Consider the following 20138-nt stretch of genomic DNA (forward strand, 5'->3'; position numbering starts at 1 on the left):
ATGTCTAATGTTAAAAAACAACTAGTAGTAATTGACAGCACAGAGGTTCCCAACTCAGATGTGACTTCAAAGTCCATGTTTTATGTGTGCTCGTCCATTCCTCCAACACATTATGCATTGTGACTTCCTGTCCCAGACTTCAAATATTCTGTTCCACTGGAACCCCAAAGTAGAGTCAAAGAAATTCTAAATCTCCTAACTACATTCATATCCTAGGTTTCTTCTTGCAATAGGAAGCGGAACAAAAATCTTACTTCAAGCCCCAATTTTTAGTTAAGAAAATAATGAACATTAAAAAACTTTCAGCTGTTCCCAATTTAGCATTTCAGAACTGCTTAGTCTGAGCCAACACACAGCTTTCTTGGCTCCTTAAAAGAGAGGACTCTTATTAATTTTTCAATATTTTAACCAACTCAATTAACAAGGATTAAAGAAAATTAAACAAGTTTCTTCAAAAGGTTTGTAACATCTTATAGGCAAAACCATTCTGTTGAGTACTTGTCAAGAACTCTAAAGGATCTGAGACTTCAACCTACTTGTCAGCCAACAAGCTAGCCTAATAGTTTAACGGGTGCTGGCAGAAGGCATGAAACCCCTGTGTGAGTCAAAGGACTTAATTACTCACAGCACAGCAAGTGGCATGACCAGCATATCTGTAGCAGTTCGTCTTTCTCCCAAAATCTCACAGGGGCAACATATATGAGTATAGATGGATACTTGCACATACAATACACCACATTACAGAAGAGGAGCTTCGAATTAAGGGAACTCAAATCTTTTATAATAGACAGTACATATGCCTGCACTGTGTTCAAACGGAAACATTGTTTTTCTTGATAATAAGCATAATTGTCCTTCGCTCTCGAGACAGAAATTATCTCATTCTTCCCAAAGATGGTCCTGAACAAACGGCTGTTAGTGCTTCACTGGCAAGATGTATAAAAACATGAGACCCATGGAATATTATCTCCCAGCTCTACCATGTACATTCCTTATTGACCAGAGATTGGAAGTTGCAGCCTCACCACAGAAAATATACAAGGTAAAATAAATATCATAAGCACCAAATTCTCTGTAGTTCTGCACTCAGAGTCTGAGACAGAGGCAGGCAAATCCTCATTCTCACCTTCCAAGTCTCATTCTTATTTCCCAGGCAGCATCCTAAATTGAATCATAACCTGTGTCATTCATTCAAAATTCCGTAAGGACCAAATCAGGTACTACATGTTAGGGTAGGTTAAAAGCAAATCAGATATCACCTCTAAGAAATTCTAATTATTGTTCCCTAACACTTCGGTGAAAGGAACTATGCAAAAAAAAAAAAAAAAATTACCCCCACTTAGTTTGACTAAAATTGTGATTTGTATAAACATGTTGTGACGGGACCAATACTTCATCATCCTTGGGGTTTATCTCACAGTTTACAGAAGTCCTGTAGACTGAAAAATGCAGTATAACTGTTATTTAGTAGATGAGCACTAGACTGTATCTGAACTATATTCTAATTCTACTCATGATTACCTATAAAAGATTGTCCAAATCACTTAATTACTGCTCCTCACTACCTCAGAGCTACTGGAAATGAGTAAACATTCTTAAATCCCTAGAGGAAATAAACAAAAGAAATCAAAGGAAAATTATCAATTTGCAGCCAATGATGTATAATGTTCATAAAGGTACAAAATAAAATGCTGAAAACTGACTATTATATTCAGTTCTTATTTACATTAAAAATATATGCTAGAATTATATGTCTTCAGGAAAGTACATAAAATCAACTAACTTAAATACTTATTTCCCAACAAGAAAATGAAAAAAATAAATTTTCTGTGCTTTTCAGTAATTGGTGTACATAAAATCTGAGTAATATGCTCTAAAATATTAATGCTTCATTATCTATTTTCTCATCTAAAAGAAATGTTAGGAGTAGAAACAAAAGCAACAAGAAAACATGAGGCACCACAGCTGTCTGTCAATAAAAGAATGGAGAGTATTTTTGAAGTATTAAGACTCTGATGTTGGAACTTGATGGGAAATGACAACCCCATGGCTCTGGCATCTGCTTTCAACAGATGCCCTCAGCAAAGACAGGTGATTTCTTGATTCAGTATTCCCTAAAAAGGTATTGTGCTGTCATTCAGAACAAGATAATGAAAAATCAGTCTATAGCTGCTGCTGCTGCTAAGTCACTTCAGTTGTGCCCGACTCTGTGTGACCCCATAGATGGCAGCCCACCAGGCTCCCCCGTCCCTGGGATTCTCTAGGCAAGAACACTGGAGTGGGTTGCCATTTCCTTCTTCAATGCACGAAAGTGAAAAGTGAAAGTGAAGTCGCTCAAGTCATCTCCAACTCTTAGTGACCCCATGGACTGCAGCCTACCAGGCTCCTCCATCCATGGGATTTTCCAGGCAAGAGTACTGGAGTGGGGTGCCATTGCCTTCTCCGCTATAGCACTGAAGCCTCACTGAATAAGATGCACAGCTCAAGAATTTCTAAGCTACTTTATGATGAGTTAAAGTATTAACCATAAGTACAGTGGAGAGAAAAAAGTGATGTAGATATTCAAAAAAGTGAATAAAAATGCTTTAAAGCCAACAGTTATGAGAAACAATAACAAGCAGACCTCAGTGACCTGCAGCAACCAACAATGGAAGACTCCTTTTGAGCACAGGCACTTTGAGAAACAAGGGTGCAAACAAAAACAGATGCTGCAAGGAGAAAGCACAGCTGCTAACCAAAGGACAGATTACATGCATGCTCAGTGAGAAAAGGACTTTGAGTCATACAATTACTAAGCCACGTGGAAAGACAAGACTATTTTGTAAGGGGGGAAGGGGAAGCTCTATGCACAGCTGTATGTAGAAAATTCTACATATTGTTTCAATTTCACAAAAAAAAATGCAGTATAATGACATTCAAACATCAAAGTGATGTTTGAGAATGGCACTCTACTTCAACCCCTATAAAATTTATTATACTATAAATTTAGCATTTTGAACTCATGTTGTATTATTAAGTGGTTCTCAAAAACTTTTTATTTTCAAAAGACAAATGTTATAGCTTCATCACATAACTTTTACTAAAATAAGTTTCAGATGGAAGAAAAAGATAAACATACTAATGAATCATAGAAAACTAGAAAAACATTTTAGTGAACAGTCACTCAATTCTAGAATTGGGGATGGACTTTCAAAGCATCAAATGAAGAAATAATTCACAAATGAAAAGATTTCTAGATTTAGCTACATAAGTTTTACATAAAGAAAACTACAGTCTATCAAAGAGCAAAATGAGGGACTTCTCTGGTGGTCCAGTGGCTAAGACTCTGTGCTCCAATGCAGGGGCCTGTGTTCAATACCCGGTCAGGGAACTAGATCCCACATGCACCAACTGGGAGTTCACAAGCCACAACAAAAATCTTGCATGCTGAAACTAACAGTTCATATGCTGCAATTAAAGATCCCCATGCCACCAACGAAAACTGAAGATTCAGAGTGCTGCAAGTAAGACCCAGTGCAGTGAAATAAATTTAAAAAAAAATTTAAGCAAAATGATACTAACAGTTCATATATAAAGCCTGGGCCAAGGACATAAATAGATTCAAATATAAAAATTATTAATGACCTAGATATATGTGAAAATACATTCAACCTCACTATTAATCAAAAGAAGAGTAAAGAATAAGACACTATGATTTGCCCATCATTTTAAAGGTTCTCAAAGATATTACAGGGGCTTTCCTAGTAGCTCAGCTGCTAAAGAATCTGCCTGAAATGCAGGAGACCCCAGTTCGATTCCTGGGTTGGGAACATCCCCTGGAGAAAGGATAGGCTACCCACTCCAAACCCCAGCTGGGTTGGTATAGCTGTCACAGCCAGAATCCCAAGTGGCGGCCACCAAGATCTGCAGGATGAGGAGGAACCAGTCTGGCTTAAGTAACTGATGACAAGTGTGTGACCCGTGCTTAGGGAATGTGTCTAAAAGCTGCTGGTCCCCCTAGTGTCTAGAATCTGCTGGCCCCCTGACAACCTTCAGATGTGTAAATGAGCACAGGAATCAAAGAGAAGGATGTGTGCTCATCTTCTCCTGTGAAAACTCCAAAACTGCAACTTGATGCTGAACAACCATTGACAGGAGAATGTTGGATCCCACCAAAAAGATACCTCATGTCCAAAGGCAAAGGGAAAGCCCCAAAAAGACAGTAGGAGGGGAAAAATCACGTTTAGAATCAAACCCTATACCCACCAGAGACGCTTGGAGGGCTCAAACAAAACCTTATGTACACCAGGACCACAGAGACAGCCAGACCTGCCTTTGAGTGTTTGAGTGTCTCCTGCAGAGGCACTGGTCAGTAGTGGCCTGCCGTGGGGATAGGGGCTCTGACTGCAGCAGACCTGGGTCACACAGCATGTGGCATAAGCCCTCTTAGAGGAGGTCACCGTTAGCTGCACCATAGAGCCGCCAGGCAGATGACCCACAAACTGCAGAACAATTACATCAAAGAAATTCCTGCACTGTTAAGAAAGTTCTAGGACTGACAACAGATTTACCAACCTGGGGATCCGGCAAAGGGACTGAGAACCCTCAGGGAATTTGACTTTGGAGGCCAGAAGGTTTTGATCACAGAACTTCCACAGGACTGGGGAAACAGATTCTTGGAAGACACAAATCAAACCTGTGTGCACTAGGAGCCAGGAGAATGGAGCAGTATCCCCACAAGAGACTGAATCAGACTTGCCTGTGAGTGCCCAGGAGTGGAGGCATGGCTCAACAGTTTGGCCTCAGGCCAAACAACTGGGAGGGAACACAGCCCCAACCATCAACAGAAAATTAGATTAAAGATTTACTGAGCATGGCCCTGCCCATCAGAACAAGATCCAGCTTCCCCAGCAGTCAGTCTCTCCCATCAAGAAGCTTCCATAAGCCTCTTATCCTTATTCATCAGAGGGCTGACAGAATGAAAACCACAATCACAGAAACTAATCAAACTGATCACATGGACCACAGCCTTGTCTAACTCAATGAAACTATGAGCCATGCCATGTAGGGCCATCCAAAATAAACAGGTCATGGTGGAGAGTTCTGACAAAACATGGGATGCTGGAGAACGGAATGGCAAATCACTTCAGTATTCATGCCATGAACAGTATGAAAAGGCAAAAAGATATGACACTGAAATTTGAACTCCACAGGTCAGTAGGTGCCCAATATGTCACTGGAGAAGAGTGGAGAAATAACTCCAGAAAGAATGAAGAAATGGAGTCAAAGCAAAAACAACACCCACCCAGTTGTGGATGTGACTAGTGATGGAAGTAAAGTCCGACTTACTTCCAGAACAACACTGGAAAGAACAATACTGTATAGGAACCTAGAGTTAGGTCCATGAATCAAGGTAAATTGGAAGTGGTCAAACAGGAGGTGGCAAGAGTGAACATGGACATTTTAGCAATCAGTGAACTAAAATGCACTGGAATGGTGAATTTAACTCAGATGACCATTATATCTACTACTGTGTCAAAGAATACCTTAGAAGAAATGGCGTAGCCCTCATAGTCAACAAGAGTCCGAAATGCAGTACTTGGGTGTAGTCTCAAAAACAACAGAATGATCTCTGTTCGTTTCCAAGACTAACCATTCAGTATCACAGTAATCCAAGTCTATGCCCCGACCACTAATGCCGAAGAAGCTGAAGTTGAATGGTTCTATGAAGACCTACAAGACCTTCTAGAACTAACACCAAAAAAAGATGCCCTTTTCATCATAGGGGACTGGAATGCAAAAGCAGGAAGTCAAGAGACACCTGGAATAACAGGCAAGCTTGGCCTTGGAGTACCAAATGAAGCAGGGCAAAGGCTAACAGAGTTTTGCCAAGAGAACACACTGGTCATAGCAAACACCCTTTTTCAACAATACAAGAGCCAACTCTACACAGGGACATCACCAGATGGTCAGTACCAAAATCGACCAATTATATTCTTTGCAGCAAAGATGGAGAAGACATATACAGTGAGCCAAAACAAGACCTGGAGCTGACTGTCACTCAGATCATCAGCTTCTTATTGTAAAATTCAGGCTCAGATTGAAGAATATAGGGAAACCATTAAGCCATTCATTATGACCTCAATCAAATCCCTTATGATTATAAAGTGGAGGTGACAAATAGATTCAAGGGACTAGATCTGGTACACAGAGTGCCTGAAGGACCATGGATGGAGGTTCATAACATTTCACAGGAGGTGATGACCAAAACCATCCCCAAGAAAAAGAAATGAAAGAAGGCAAAGTGGTTGTCTGAGGAGGCCTTACAAATAGCTGAGAAAGGAAGAGAAGTGAAAGGCAAAGGAGAAAGGGAAAGATATAGTCAACTAAATGCAGATTTCCAGAGAATGGGAAAAACTAGAGATCTCTTTAAGAAAACTGGAGTTACCAAGGGAACATTTCATACAAAGATAGGCACAATAAAGGAATAAAACAGCAATGATGGAACAGAAGCAGAAGAAATTAAGAAAAGGTGGCAAGAATACACAGAACTGTACAAAACAGCTCTTAATGACCCAGTTAACCACGATGATGTGGTGAATCACCTACAGCTAGATGTCCTGGAATGTGAAGTCAAGTGGGTCTTGAGAAGCATTACAACAAAAGTGGTGTAATTCAATTCATTACAAAGGACTGATGCTGAAGCTGAAGTTTCAGTACTTTGGCTACCTGATGTGAAGAACTGACTCACTGGAAAAGACCCTAATACTAGGAAAGACTGAAGGTAGGAGGAGAAGGGGACAACAGAGGATGAGATGGTCAGATGCCATCACTGACTCAATGGACATGAGTTTGAGAAAACTCCAGGAGTTGGTGATGGACAGGGAAGCCTGGCATGCTGCAGTCCATGGAGTCCCAAAGAGTCGGACACGACTGAGCAACTGAACTGAACTGAAAAACAAACAAAGCTAGAGAAGGTGATGGAATTCCAGCTGAGCTATTTCAAATCTTAAAAGAGGATGCTGTTAGATTGCTGTATTCATTATGCCAGCAAATTTGGGAAACTCAGCAGTGGCCACAGGACTGCAAAAAATCAGTTTTCATTCCAATCCCAAAGAAGGGCAATGCCAAAGAATGTAAAAATTACTGTACAATTGCACTCATTTCACATGCCAGCAAGATTATGCTCAAAACCCTTCAAGCTAGGTTTCAGCAGTACATAAACGGAGAATGTCCAGATGTACAAGCTGGATTTAGAAAAGGCAAAGGAACCAGAGGTCAAATTGCCATACGCTGATCATAGAAAAAGTAAGTGAATTCCTTAAAAACAAATGGGACCTAATTAAACATAAAAGACTCTGCACAATAAAGGAAACTATAAGCAAGGTGAAAAGACAACCTTCAGAATGGGAGAAAATAACAGCAAATGAACCAACTGACAAAGAACTAATCTCAAAAATATACAAGCAACTCCTGCAGTTCAATTCCAGAAAAATAAACAACCCAATCAAAAAGTGGGCCAAAGAACTAAACAGACATTTCTCCAAAGAAGACATGCAAATGCCTAATAAACATATGAAAAAATGCTCAGCATACTCATTATCAGAGAAATGCAAATCAAAACCACAGTGAGGTACCATCTCATGCCAGTCAGAACGGCTGCTATCAAAAAGTCTACAAAAAATATATGCTGGAGAGGGTGCAGAGAAAAAGGAACCCTCTTATACTGTTGGTGGGAATTCAAACTAGTACAGCCACTATGGAGAAGAGTGTGGAGATTCCTTAAAAAACTGGAAATAGAACTGCCTTATGACCCAGCAATCCTACTACTGGGCTTACACACCAAGGAAACCAGAATTGAAAAAGACACGTGTACCCTAATGTTCATCGCAGCACTGTTTACAATAGCCAGGACATGGAAGCAACCTAGATGTCCATCAGCAGATGAATGGATAAGAAAGCTGTGGTACATATACACAATGGAATATTACTCAGCCATTAAAAAGAATACATTTGAACCAGTTCTAATGAGGTGGATGAAACTGGAGCCTATTATACAGAGCGAAGTAAGTCAGAAAGAAAAACCCCAATACAGTATATTAGCATATATACACGGAATTTAGAAAGATGGTTATGATGACCCTGTATGTGAGACAGCAAAAGAGACACAGATGTAAAGAACAGACTGTTGGACTCTGTGAGAGAAGGTAAGGGTGGGGTGATTTGAGAGAATAGCATTGAAACATGTATATTATCATATGTGAAATAGATCGCCCGTCCAGGTTCAATGCATGAGACAGGGTGCTCAGGGCTGGTGAACTGGGATGACCCTGAGGGATGGGATGGGGAGGGTGGGGGGGAGAGTCAGGATGGGGAACATATGTACACCCAAGGCTGATTCATGTGAATGTATGGCAAAAACCAGAATATTGTAAAGTAATTAGTCTCCAATTAAAATTAAAAAAAAAAAAACATCTACTTCTGCTTCATTCACTATGCTAAACCCCTTGACTATGTGGATCACAACAAATTGTGGAATATTCTTAAAGAGAAGGGAATACCAAAGCACCTTACCTGCCTTCTGAGGTAGGTATGCAGGTCAAGAAGCAACAGTTAGAACATACATGGAAAAAAATTGGGAAAGGAGTATGTCAAGGCTATATATTGTCACCCTGCTTATTTAACTTATATGCAGCATATATCATGCGAAATGCTGGGTTGGATGAAGCACAAGCTGGTATCAAGATTGCTGGGAGAAATATCAATAACCTTAGATATGCATATGACACCACTTTAATGGCAGAAAGTGAAGAGGAACTTAAGAGCCTTTTGATGAAGGTGAAAGAAGAGTGGGAAAAAAGCTGGATTAAAATTCAACATTCAAAAAACTAAGATCATGGCATCTGGTCCCATTACTTCATAGCAAATAGATGGGGAAAATGTGGAAACAGTGTCACATTTCATTTTCTTGGGCTACAAAATCAATGCAGAAGTTGACTGCGAAATTAAAAGATGCTTGCCCCTTGGAAGTACAGCTATGTCAAACCTAGCCAGTGTTTTTAAGAAGCAGATATATCACTTTGCCAAAATAGGTCTGTATAGTCATAGCTGTGGTTTTACCAGTAGTCATGTACGGATGTGAGAGCTGGACCATAAAGAAGGCTGAGTGGTGAAGAACTGACGCTTTCGAACTGCAGTGCTGGGGAAGACTCTTGAGAGTTCCTTCAACTGCAAGATGAAACCAGTCAATCCTAAAGGAAATCAACCCTGAATATTCATTGGAAGGACTGATGCTGAAGCTGAAGCTCCAATACTTTGGCCACCAGATGCGATAGCTGACTCATTGGAAAAGACCCTGATGCTGGGCAAGACTGAAGCCAGGAGGGGAAGGGGACAACAGAGGATGAGATGGTTCAGTTCAGTTCAGTCGTGTACGACTCTTTGCGACCCCATGAATCCCAGCACGCCAGGCCTCCCTGTACATCACTAACTCCCAAAGTTCACTCAGACTCACATCCATCCAGTCCGTGATGACATCCAGCCATCTCATCCTCTGTCGTCCCCTTCTCCTCCTGCCCCCAATCCCTCCCAGGATCAGAGTCTTTTCCAATGAATCAACTCTTCGCATGAGGTGGCCAAAGTACTGGAATTTCAGCTTCAGCATCATTCCTTCCAAAGAAATCCCAGGGTTGATCTCCTTCACAATGGACTGATTGGATCTCTTTGCAATCCAAGGGACCCTCAAGAGTCTTCTCCAACACCACAGTTCAAAAGCATCAATTCTTCGGCACTCAGCCTTCTTCACAGTCCAACTCTCACATTCATACATGACCACTGGAAAAACCATAGCCTTGACTAGACGGACCTTTGTTGGCAAAGTAATGTCTCTGCTTTCGAATATGCTATCTAGGTTGGTCATCACTTTTCTTCCAAGGAGTAAGTGTCTTTTAACTTCATGGCTGCAATAACCATCTGCAGTGATTTTGGAGCCCCCAAAAATAAAGTCTGACACTGTTTCCACTGTTTCCCCATCTATTTCCCATGAAGTGATGGGACCGGATGCCATGATCTTCGTTTTCTGAATGTTGAGCTTTAAGCCAACTTTTTCACTCTCCTCTTTCACTTTCATCAAGAGGCTTTTTAGTTCCTCTTCACTTTCTGCCATAAGGGTGGTGTCATCTGCATATCTGAGGTTATTGATATTTCTCCCGGCCATCTTGATTCCAGCTTGTGTTTCTTCCAGTCCAGCATTTCTCATGATGTACTCTGCATAGAAGTTAAATAAGCAGGGTGACAATATACAGCCTTGATATACTCCTTTTCCTATTTGGAACCAGTCTGTTGTTCCATGTCCAGTTCTAACTGTTGCTTCCTGACCTGTATATAGGTTTCTCAAGAGGCAAGTAAGGTGGTCTGGTATTCCCATCTCTTTCAGAATTTTCCACAGTTTATTGTGATCCATACAGTCAAAGGCTTTGGCATAGTCAATAAAGCAGAAATAGATATTTTTCTGGAACTCTCTTGCTTTTTCCATGATCCAGCATGGTTGGATGACATCAACAACTCAACAGACATGAGTTTGAGCAAACTCCAGGAAATGGTGAAGGACAGGAGCCTGGCATGCTGCAGTGCATGGGGTCAAAAAGTCAGACACAACTTGGCGAATGAACAACAACAAATATTATTATATAACCCAGCTATTTCATTCACAAGTATACACACAAGAAATTATTGTATATCTACAATAGGACATGTGAATAATAATGCTTATAGTAGTACTGTTCACAAGAGTAAAAATATGTTAACAATATTATGGCCACCAGTGAGAAAGTGGATAAAGTATGCTATAGTTGCACAATAAAAGATAATTCAGCCATCAAAAAGAATGAACTATAGTTTCATACAACAATTTGTATCTTTGCAACTTAGTAGTAAGTAATATAATATTAAAATTACCAGTTATATAAAGCAGAGTTATGTATTACATTTTTTAAAAGTTCAAAACAAGAACTAAGCAATGTATTATTAAGGAGCAAGCTTACTGGCTGGAAGCTGTCTTAGTAGCAACAAGTGACAAGCAGATTTGCATATGAGAAAGAGTCCTCAGGCTACAGTATGAAGAACGAATTGGACTTGAAGCAAACTGAACGTGAAGCAGAGAAATCATCTGGGAAAAACCGCTGATAGGGTCAGTTAAAGGTGAGGAGAGAAGGACATAAACAACAACAACTGACACTGAGATTAGACAGGAATGGAACAGAATTGAAAGCTATTCAAAGAGTTATGATCAAGAGCCCTTAAGTTCCAACCATATATAGAGGGTGAGGAAGGTGAAGAGTCAAGAATAATTCCCAAGTTTCCGGTCTGCAAGACCAGAGGTCCTAGGGTCAATACAAAAGTTGATTTTTTTTTTTTTTTGGACATTTTGAGTTTCAAGAGACTCTGGGATGTCAATATTCATGTAGTATCCTCTTTTTTTTTTAATGGGCTTCCCAGGTGGCACAGTGGTAAAGAACCCACCTACCACTGCAGGAGATGCTGGAGACATGGGTTCGATCCCTGGGTTGGGAAGATCCCCTGGAGGAGGAAATGGCAACCCACTCCAGTATTCTTGCCTGGAAAATTCCATGCACAGAGGAGACTGGTGAGCTATAGTCCATGGGGTCGCAGAGAATTGGATCCTCTTTTTATGATTAAGTATAAAATCTGATCCTTTCCCCTTCAAAGCCTATCCTATAATCGATGTCACCACTCCCTCTTCAAATTTGCACACTGCTTTGTTTTCGCTTATGACATTCATCTTACTTTAGCCAAGCAGTGCTCAGTCTTGGCACCATTGACATTTTGGACCTGCAAAGTCTTTGTTGCGTGTGCAGTCCTGTTCATTTTAAGATGCTTAGCGGCATCCCTGGCTTCTACCCACTAGATGTGAGTAGCATCCCCAAGTTATGACAATCAAAACTGTTTCCAAAAACCAATGAAGTTGCTCAGTCATGTCTGACTCTTTGTGATCCCATGGACTGTAACCTACCAGGCTCCTCCATCCATGGAATTTGCCAGGCAAGAGTACTGGAGTGGCATTTCCTTCTCCAGGGGATCATCCCAACCCAGGGATTGAACCCAGATCTCCTGCATTGCAGGCAGACGCTTTACCGTCTGAGCTACCAGGGAAGCCCCAACATTACCAAATATCTCTTGGGGGCAAGTTCCCCATTCCTTAAAACCATGATCTAGCCTATATAATAGATACATGAATACTTAATTTATACCACCACTTAAAATCATAAATTCCCTAAAGTCAGCAACTTTACCATCTTGCCCATTTATATAAAATAGATATGACAAATGTATTCTTACATACTCATCAAGGTAGATTAAGGAGATAGTTATCTATGTTTGATTGACTATTTTTAAATTTATAAATATCTTTAAAAGTAATTGATTTCCCATTGACACAGGCATCTCTAACCAATTAGCTAAAGTACTAAGGATTTATATACTGGAATTATTTTTTTAAGAAGGGAAAATTTCTATGCTGCATATTCTGGAGTCTCTTAGGGACATAAGCATTTCACGAAGTCATTTTTGAATCAAATCCAAATTCACAAATGTTCTAGAATTGGTTAGTCTCCATACAGTTCAAATAAAAGTTTATACACAATCATTTTATTTCTGTCTCTTGTCCCCTTAAATCCCTAATATTATGCATAAAATTTCACCGAAAGAAGCATAATTAATTTAAACACCAGTGCATGCCTCAAATTATAAGAGTACACAGATAAACAATGTCCACAAATAGGTAAGATTTTATTTTCCTATTTGGAAAAAAAAAAACTTAAAATAAATTTTTTATCAAAACATATATTAGACAATATCTATTGTTTAACTATCCATTACAGTCTACTGACTGGCAGTCTATAAGTGGAATGCTATCAATTTATAATTTATTTGAAACAGTAGAAATGTAAGGACTAAAAGTTAGACCTTTAGCAGACTGAATACACTAGTTTAAAATGAAACTAAACACAAACTTAAATTATTGTTATAAAACTCACTTGTACAGCTTTCTTTTATTACATTAAATGGTTCCCTGGAGTATAAGGTATTTTTTTTTCTATAAAAGGGAAATGGGGGGAAAAAAGGGAAGCAGAGAAAACTTTCTGAAATTTTTCAGAGAACTGATTGTATTACAATGCTTCAAGAACTACCTAAATATACACAAAGTTTCGAGAAAAGTAAAAGGTTTCCCCTTCTAAATTGTTCATGATGATGAACAGTCTCTGTACCATGGGGGTGGGCATCACACAGTTTAAGTATCCCTTAGAGAGTACTGTTGGGATGGGCTAGGAGAATGATATACCCTTTTGCAAAGTGTGACTGTATGCCTTGGAACTTAAATACCACCTCCCAGGAAATCAATATGCTCTAAGTCTTCAATTACTTTTATCTGTGAAAAGTGTCCTGAACATCACTTCTCATGCTGTCAATGAGCTTCTGGATCTTGCATATCTTTATGCTTTTGACGATAAATAAATACTTCAGGGTTTATGTTACAAACAATCTAAATCAAAATATTAAATTTTAAACTTTAAGCCAGTGTCTCTAATCCCAGTTCTAAAATATTCCAATCAACCACTTCTGTTCTTTTACCTGCCATGAAGTATATATGGTAATTTTTTTCCAGAAAACATGGTAAGATCATATTTTTCAAATGCAATTAATCTAGCTGCTTATCACACAGTCCTAATTCTAAACTGTGGCTTATTCTCCATAATGATTCCTTAAAGCATTTTGCTCTATTGAGTACCTATTCCTATGCTTATAAACTTGTTTTCCCATGACACTGCATTGACTAACACTAAAATTTAAGACATTATTATCCCCACGGATCTACATTCCCGCCACCTTAGCAAAAGTCAGAGAACTAGGTAACCCCTCTCTTCCATTGCTAACGACCATGTCCACTGCTAACAACCAGTCCATGAAGATCCTCCCTCCCCGTCTTGTATTTTAACACTGAACTCTCCACCAATTCCATCCTCTCAGCCTCCAAGTATGTTTGAGAAAATACAGAGTGAACTTTCAGTTAACATCTGCCCTTAATATGCAATGCCATTCTCAACGCCATATGGGTGTAATTTCTCCCCTGAAAGCCTGCAATTGTCCCTTTCTGCTTAATTCTAACCAACCCGGCATGCATGGGGTCACAAACAGTCGGACACAATTTAGCAACTGAACTGAACTGAAGCTGATCCCATAGTGATCATTTAACCCAAGATTCAGCAAGAGTTAACTTTATAGGAAATTTTCTCAAACTAACTTAACTCCCAATAAAATTAAGCCTTATGCCACAGTTCCATATAACTTATTTGTATCATTTATTAAAATATATTTTTAATATTGCTACATCTCTTTTCTAATAATCACATATATTACTGTACACATGCATCTATTTTATAAACCTTTATAGGATCATGTTTCCAGAGTTAGAGTTTAATAAAAGCTTGCTTAATGTACCTATTGTAAAACCAATACCATGAAGACAAGCTATGCAAATATCATGTGCAAAACAAAACACACTGCACCATAAACAAAAACTATATGATCTATGAAGCTAAATAAGCATTCATCTTTCAGATTAAATCACCTATTTATTAGCACAGTGTTTATTAATAGCTTTGTTATAAGAAGAAAAAGTGTTGCAACAGGAATAACACTGGAATAGTGTTAGATTTAGAAAATCTAGCCTCTGACCCACACTCTGCCATATACTAGCCATTTAACTTCGGGCAAATCACTTAACCTCTCTCAACAACAAAGGGTAATTACTATGCACTCTACAAAGCCCACAGGGTTATTATTAGGATACAAAAGGGTAATATATATGAAAGTGCTTAGAATTTACAAGGAGCTGTATAAATGGTATGAGTTTAATGACAACCATACACTCTGACTTAAGATAACATTTTTTTTATTTTGTGTTTCTTATTTACCATGGGTTTTGAGTTGGTTCGTTTTTTTTTAACATTTTAAAATGTGAACTTGCAAAAGAAAGAAATTAAAGGGCAACTATTTATGCTCTGGAAGAATTCATCACTGAATAAAACACTGCAAGGTTTAGCAACTTAAATTCAATCTGAACCAATTAAAATATGAGTCAACTAACAAAAATGTCCTTCATATTCAACTTTTCAGCAAGATATTTATTACATAAAGCAAGGCAGATATTTGATTCCGGCCACAAAATCACAAGCTTATTCCACCGAATGCACTTAGATGGCCTTCACCTATGTAACAAAATCAGAGGCTGCAAAGTTTAACCGGCTCCATTTTACAAGCAGATACAAGACACCATGCTCCACAGTTGAAGAGGTGAACCAGCACATGTAGGAAATACTAGAGTTGACTCCAGGTTTACAGGAAAACATGTGATTCACCAGGACACAACACAATCTGATGTATGTAAAGAATTCCTAAATCTGTTTCACAGACCTATTGTTTATGGACATAAAGAACTATGAAGAAGCAGAGGGGGCAGCTGCAAATAGACTGAGACTTATTTGTAGTACTGGTGACAGTCAAATATGAAAAGTTTCCAAATTTGTTTGCATAGCCATTACCCATTATCATTTTTAAGCTCTCTTAAAGTCAACAAGTATCACAGTATCCAGATAGACTAAAACTTTCTAGGCCGTTTCCCTTTGTCTTGCCAAGTCTACCCACAGACCAGCAAAGATAAGACATTACAACCAGAGTTAGCTATTTTCTTGAAACTTTCTGATCCCTGATTTCCTGTTTTCATATGCATGAGGATTTTAATTAAGAAGTATCTGGAAGGCATATCAATTCAAAAAAGGTCATGAGCACAAACCACCAAATGGAGAATCAAGTAAACTGGCAAACTCTCCCTTTTAAATGTTAATCGCCTAGAAAGGCTGCCATAATTAGTTATTAGCAGTTGAGCTCCATCCCAGCAAAGAAAAGGGAGTGAGGCTGAAGAGGGAAAAAGAAATAAGGAGGGCAGCAGGAGGAAGGGGACAGGTGAAGAAGAACAGACACCAGAAATGCAAAGAGAAATAAAAAAGATACCAAAGATAAACTTTGCCATCAGCTACATACAATCCACACTCCCTCACAGGAAGACTATTAATAGAGAAATTAAGATTTTGCTGCTACATATTTTAGAGTCATTATTTTAACACAAGTTTATCCAACAATGTTAAATGTAAAACAGTTATTCAAGGGAACTGGAGAAACTATAGTTTCCTGTAAGTTCCTAGTCACTAAAGACATAATATGATGAAAAAAATGAGTCTGCTTCACACAAGTCTATCAGAAAGAGTACTGAACTAGAACGTGAACATTTAGTTCTGATCTCTATACTAGAACTTGAACATTTAGTTCCTTCCTAGCTTTGGTTTTGACCTTCTTGACAATTAGCTTTAGGTTAGTCACCAAACTTTTATCAATGTTCTCATTCACTCAAACAATAAATATTTCTTAAATGTCTAAAAAATTCTAGTTTCCCAAATCACCTGGGAATACTTACACACACACACACACACACACACACACACACACACACCTCTTTGCCCCTGAGACTGATTTAATTGGTCTGGGGTGGAGCCCGGGCATAGATTAAAAAACAAACAAACAAACAAAAAAATTCCCTTGCTATCTTTTTTTTTAAATTTTTTTTAACTTTATTTTACTTTACAATATTGTATTGGTTTTGCCATACATTGACATGAATCCGCCACGTCCCACCTCCCACCCCATACCACCTCTCTGGATCATCCCCGTGCACCAGCCCCAAGCATCCCGTATCCTGTATCGAACATAGACTGGCAGGCAAGGTGGAAAGCCACAGGTCTATTTCATCTTTTATGTACATGGTAAGGAACAGCAAACAATGTGAAGAGCTCCCTTCCTTTAAATGTATCAATTTCCCCTTCTAATCCAATTTTGTTTTAACCTAGATTCTCACCACCTCACACCTAGATCCTCACCACCTCACACATAGATTAACAAATAGTTTCCTACCTAGTTTCCCTTCTTCCAGTCTCTTCCCAACTCAATAAACCATTGCTGTCTAACTAATCAATTTGGTACTGAAACATTATTCCACTGAGAGTCATTTTAAATATAACAATAACAACAGAACTGTTTTCACTGAGCAGACTATATTGCATATACATATTTATATGTTTGTATATATACAAGTATGTATGTATAATCTCAAACATGCTCTATTTTTCTTCAATTCCATTTATATATAATGGATACTAGTCTCTTTACATACAAGATTATTGCCCCTAACTAGTTGTGGTTGAATTTGGTCAAAAATGAATGGCAAATGAATCACCCACAGATCTCTAATTTAAATTCTCACGTGTTCCCACAAGGAACACCAATTCAATTTTTTTTTTAAGTAAAATGAGGTGGAATTATTTCAAAAAGTTCTCTGTTACTGTAGACACTGATAAAGTTTATGATGAATGAATATTACCTAGAATAAATATGGTTCTGGTTTGTGTTAAAACTTGCCTCAGAAAACAAACTAAAGCCTTAAAAGCCAATGGTTATAATCACATAAGATGATACTCATATTTATGAAAAATATTAAGTACAATATAAGATATATATAATGAGAAAACTAAGGAAGTGCATTACTTATTCCCTGACCGTAAGCAGTTTTCCATCTTCCCAGGGAAAGCAAAACATAAAAAAGAAAATAAAGCCAGCACTAGCACGTAAGTGGTAAAGACATTAAGTACCATGGGAATTCAAAGAAACAGAAGACTGCCCTGGACTAAGGGAGTTGGAGACAGCATGTTGGAAAAGCTGGGGCTTGAACAAAATTAAATAGGTGGAGAAAAGGAAATCTCATGAATATGGATCTTCTACAAAGATAAGGCAGAAATTCATAAACTATGTTTGAGGAACTGGGAGCTGACCTACTTGGAACAGAGGGTTCTATGTAGGAGCATTTGAGGACTTAAGGTTGAAACAATAAACTGGAGCCAGACAGTGAAAGGCCAGAATGCCAACCTAGGATACTTCAACTCTGCGCTATAGATAGATAAATCTTTTATAGCTAACAACAAGCAAAACAACATATCCCTATAATGATGCAGTCTGAAACCATTTTTCTTGAAGCCTTTGAAGAACATACCTAGTAGTACAATGTCTTGCCAATATATCTTGAATATGTGAACATATTGTTTAGGAAATCTGTTCAGAGTGAAAGAGTAAACACTCAAATATGCTTTCCAACATACAAAATCATTGATGGTTCTTAGGATAACTCCTAAGAGAATAACTGGATAGGAGGCTTCAATTTTAGGTTCTCTTCCTCTCCCCACCCTCATCCAAACACACATCTTGATTTAATACCTAGAAGCACAATACAATGAAATAGTGTTATTCTGAAAATAAGAGATCTTTTATTACCTCCCATTATGAGTGAATTTACTTACTACATTGCCTCAAAATCACTAAATTAAGATCATTTTGTCCATGATTTCTTTCAGCAAAGCAGATGAAAACAGATACATAAATAACAAATTTGAAGATTATGAAAAGTGAAAAGTCCTTCATCAAATCAAAACACACCTAAAATAATCAGCCTTGGCTTATAAGGCAGAGGGGAGACTGTTCATAACAAAAAATGCCATCCACAACAAAGAGTACCAGAGAGTATATGAAGAACATTACAATAGCCAATTTCTCATTCAAAATGATAAACTGTTAACCCACAACTCCAAAAAGAATGGAGTTAATTTTGATTCTCAAAAATGCCCTTACAATTTTTGGTTACATCTGTAATGAAAATTAAGACTCCAACACAACTCAAAACAAGGATTCTTTCCCTTAGTAAAGCAGACACATAAGTGATTGATGATTTAATTTGCCGTTGCAGCAAATACTAATTTAAGCACCACTACCTCAACACCAGGAAAATGACAAATCTCAGTATTTAAAGCCATACGTGACAAGAAGGCAAGACTATTCTAGGATGATTAAAACACACACACAAAATAAGAACACAGAAAAAAACCGTGGCAATATTGCTGCTGCACTAGGAAAAGGGATATACCATTCTTACAGGCACGCATGGCTTTAAAGAATATGTATAGATTATGGTCTTATGTATTGTCTTTTTTTCCTCCAGGAAAGACCGGAACATTCACGAGAGTTGGAAGAAGTGCATTCAGGAAGGTGTCAATGCCTCCCTCCCCACCCCTTTAGGGGGGAAACTCGCTTTAACAATAATGCTCTTTCACTCCTCACATCCCACCCGGTTTCCACAGACCCTTCAGTCAGCATTCCTGCCCACCCCCCACACCCCCCACACCCCCGCCGCCACCTCCCCCCTCTGCCCCTCACATTCAGAGCTGGCTGCTCCGACTGTCTCGCCGCCCCCGCGCACCCGCCCCGACCAGCGGAGTCTAACAACGCAGCCACGCAGCCACCCAGAAACCCACTGCCCCCACCTCCTCCTCGCCCAGCTTCCCCTCCCCCTCCCCGCCCTGTCACCTGCTTGGGTGGTGTCCGTCAGGTCGTAGCCGCTGCCCGGGAAGTCTCGGAGCTTCCTACCGCTGAGGCTCAGGATGCCGGAGTTGCCCGCCTCCTCCAGGGCCCGGTCCAGGCTCCTCACGGTGTGTTGAGGCTGCAGGCTCCCCGGGTTCCACTGCGGCCCGTTGGGGAACGGCTGACCGAAAAGAGTCGGTACCGGGATGGGCACCACCAGGGTCCCGCCGCCGCCGCCGCCTCCCACTCCGGTTCCGCCACCTCCCCCTCCGGCCCCACCACCGCCACCGCTACTTCCACCTCCACCACAACTGCCGCCCCCACTGTTACCACCACCTCCCTGACTCGCCGCCATGTTCCTGGGAGAGAGAATAGCCCCCGACAATACTCTGAGCCTGTGCCGCGAGTGTAGGGGGTTCTTAGGACGCATGCGCAGGCTGGGGGCGGGAGGTGGGGGGTGCGAGGTAGAGGGTGGGAAGGAACCAGGGGGCGGGCTGGGAGGAGGTGTTGGGTATGGAAGAGACGCTGTTCAAACGTGCAGAATGCTTGCTTTAAGAAATGTGCTATCAGAGGAAGGATGCTAAACCCCGGTTCCGCTGCTTTGGGTACCAAAATCTTGGGAAGCG

General features: G+C 39.7%; 1 protein-coding gene across 1 annotated transcript in view; it reads right to left on the reverse strand.

The window, feature by feature from the left end:
* The window catches only part of LRCH2 (leucine rich repeats and calponin homology domain containing 2), a 110169-nt gene extending 90302 nt beyond the window's left edge, over window positions 1–19867 (reverse strand). The window contains exon 1 of the mRNA XM_052663508.1: window positions 19519–19867. Within this exon, the coding sequence (XP_052519468.1) occupies window positions 19519–19867 (349 nt within the window). The remainder of the gene's footprint in view (window positions 1–19518) is intronic.
* Between the last annotated feature and the right edge of the window lie 271 nt (window positions 19868–20138).

This window comes from Budorcas taxicolor, chromosome X (genome assembly GCF_023091745.1).
Source record: "Budorcas taxicolor isolate Tak-1 chromosome X, Takin1.1, whole genome shotgun sequence".
Classification (NCBI taxonomy): Eukaryota; Metazoa; Chordata; class Mammalia; order Artiodactyla; family Bovidae; genus Budorcas; species Budorcas taxicolor.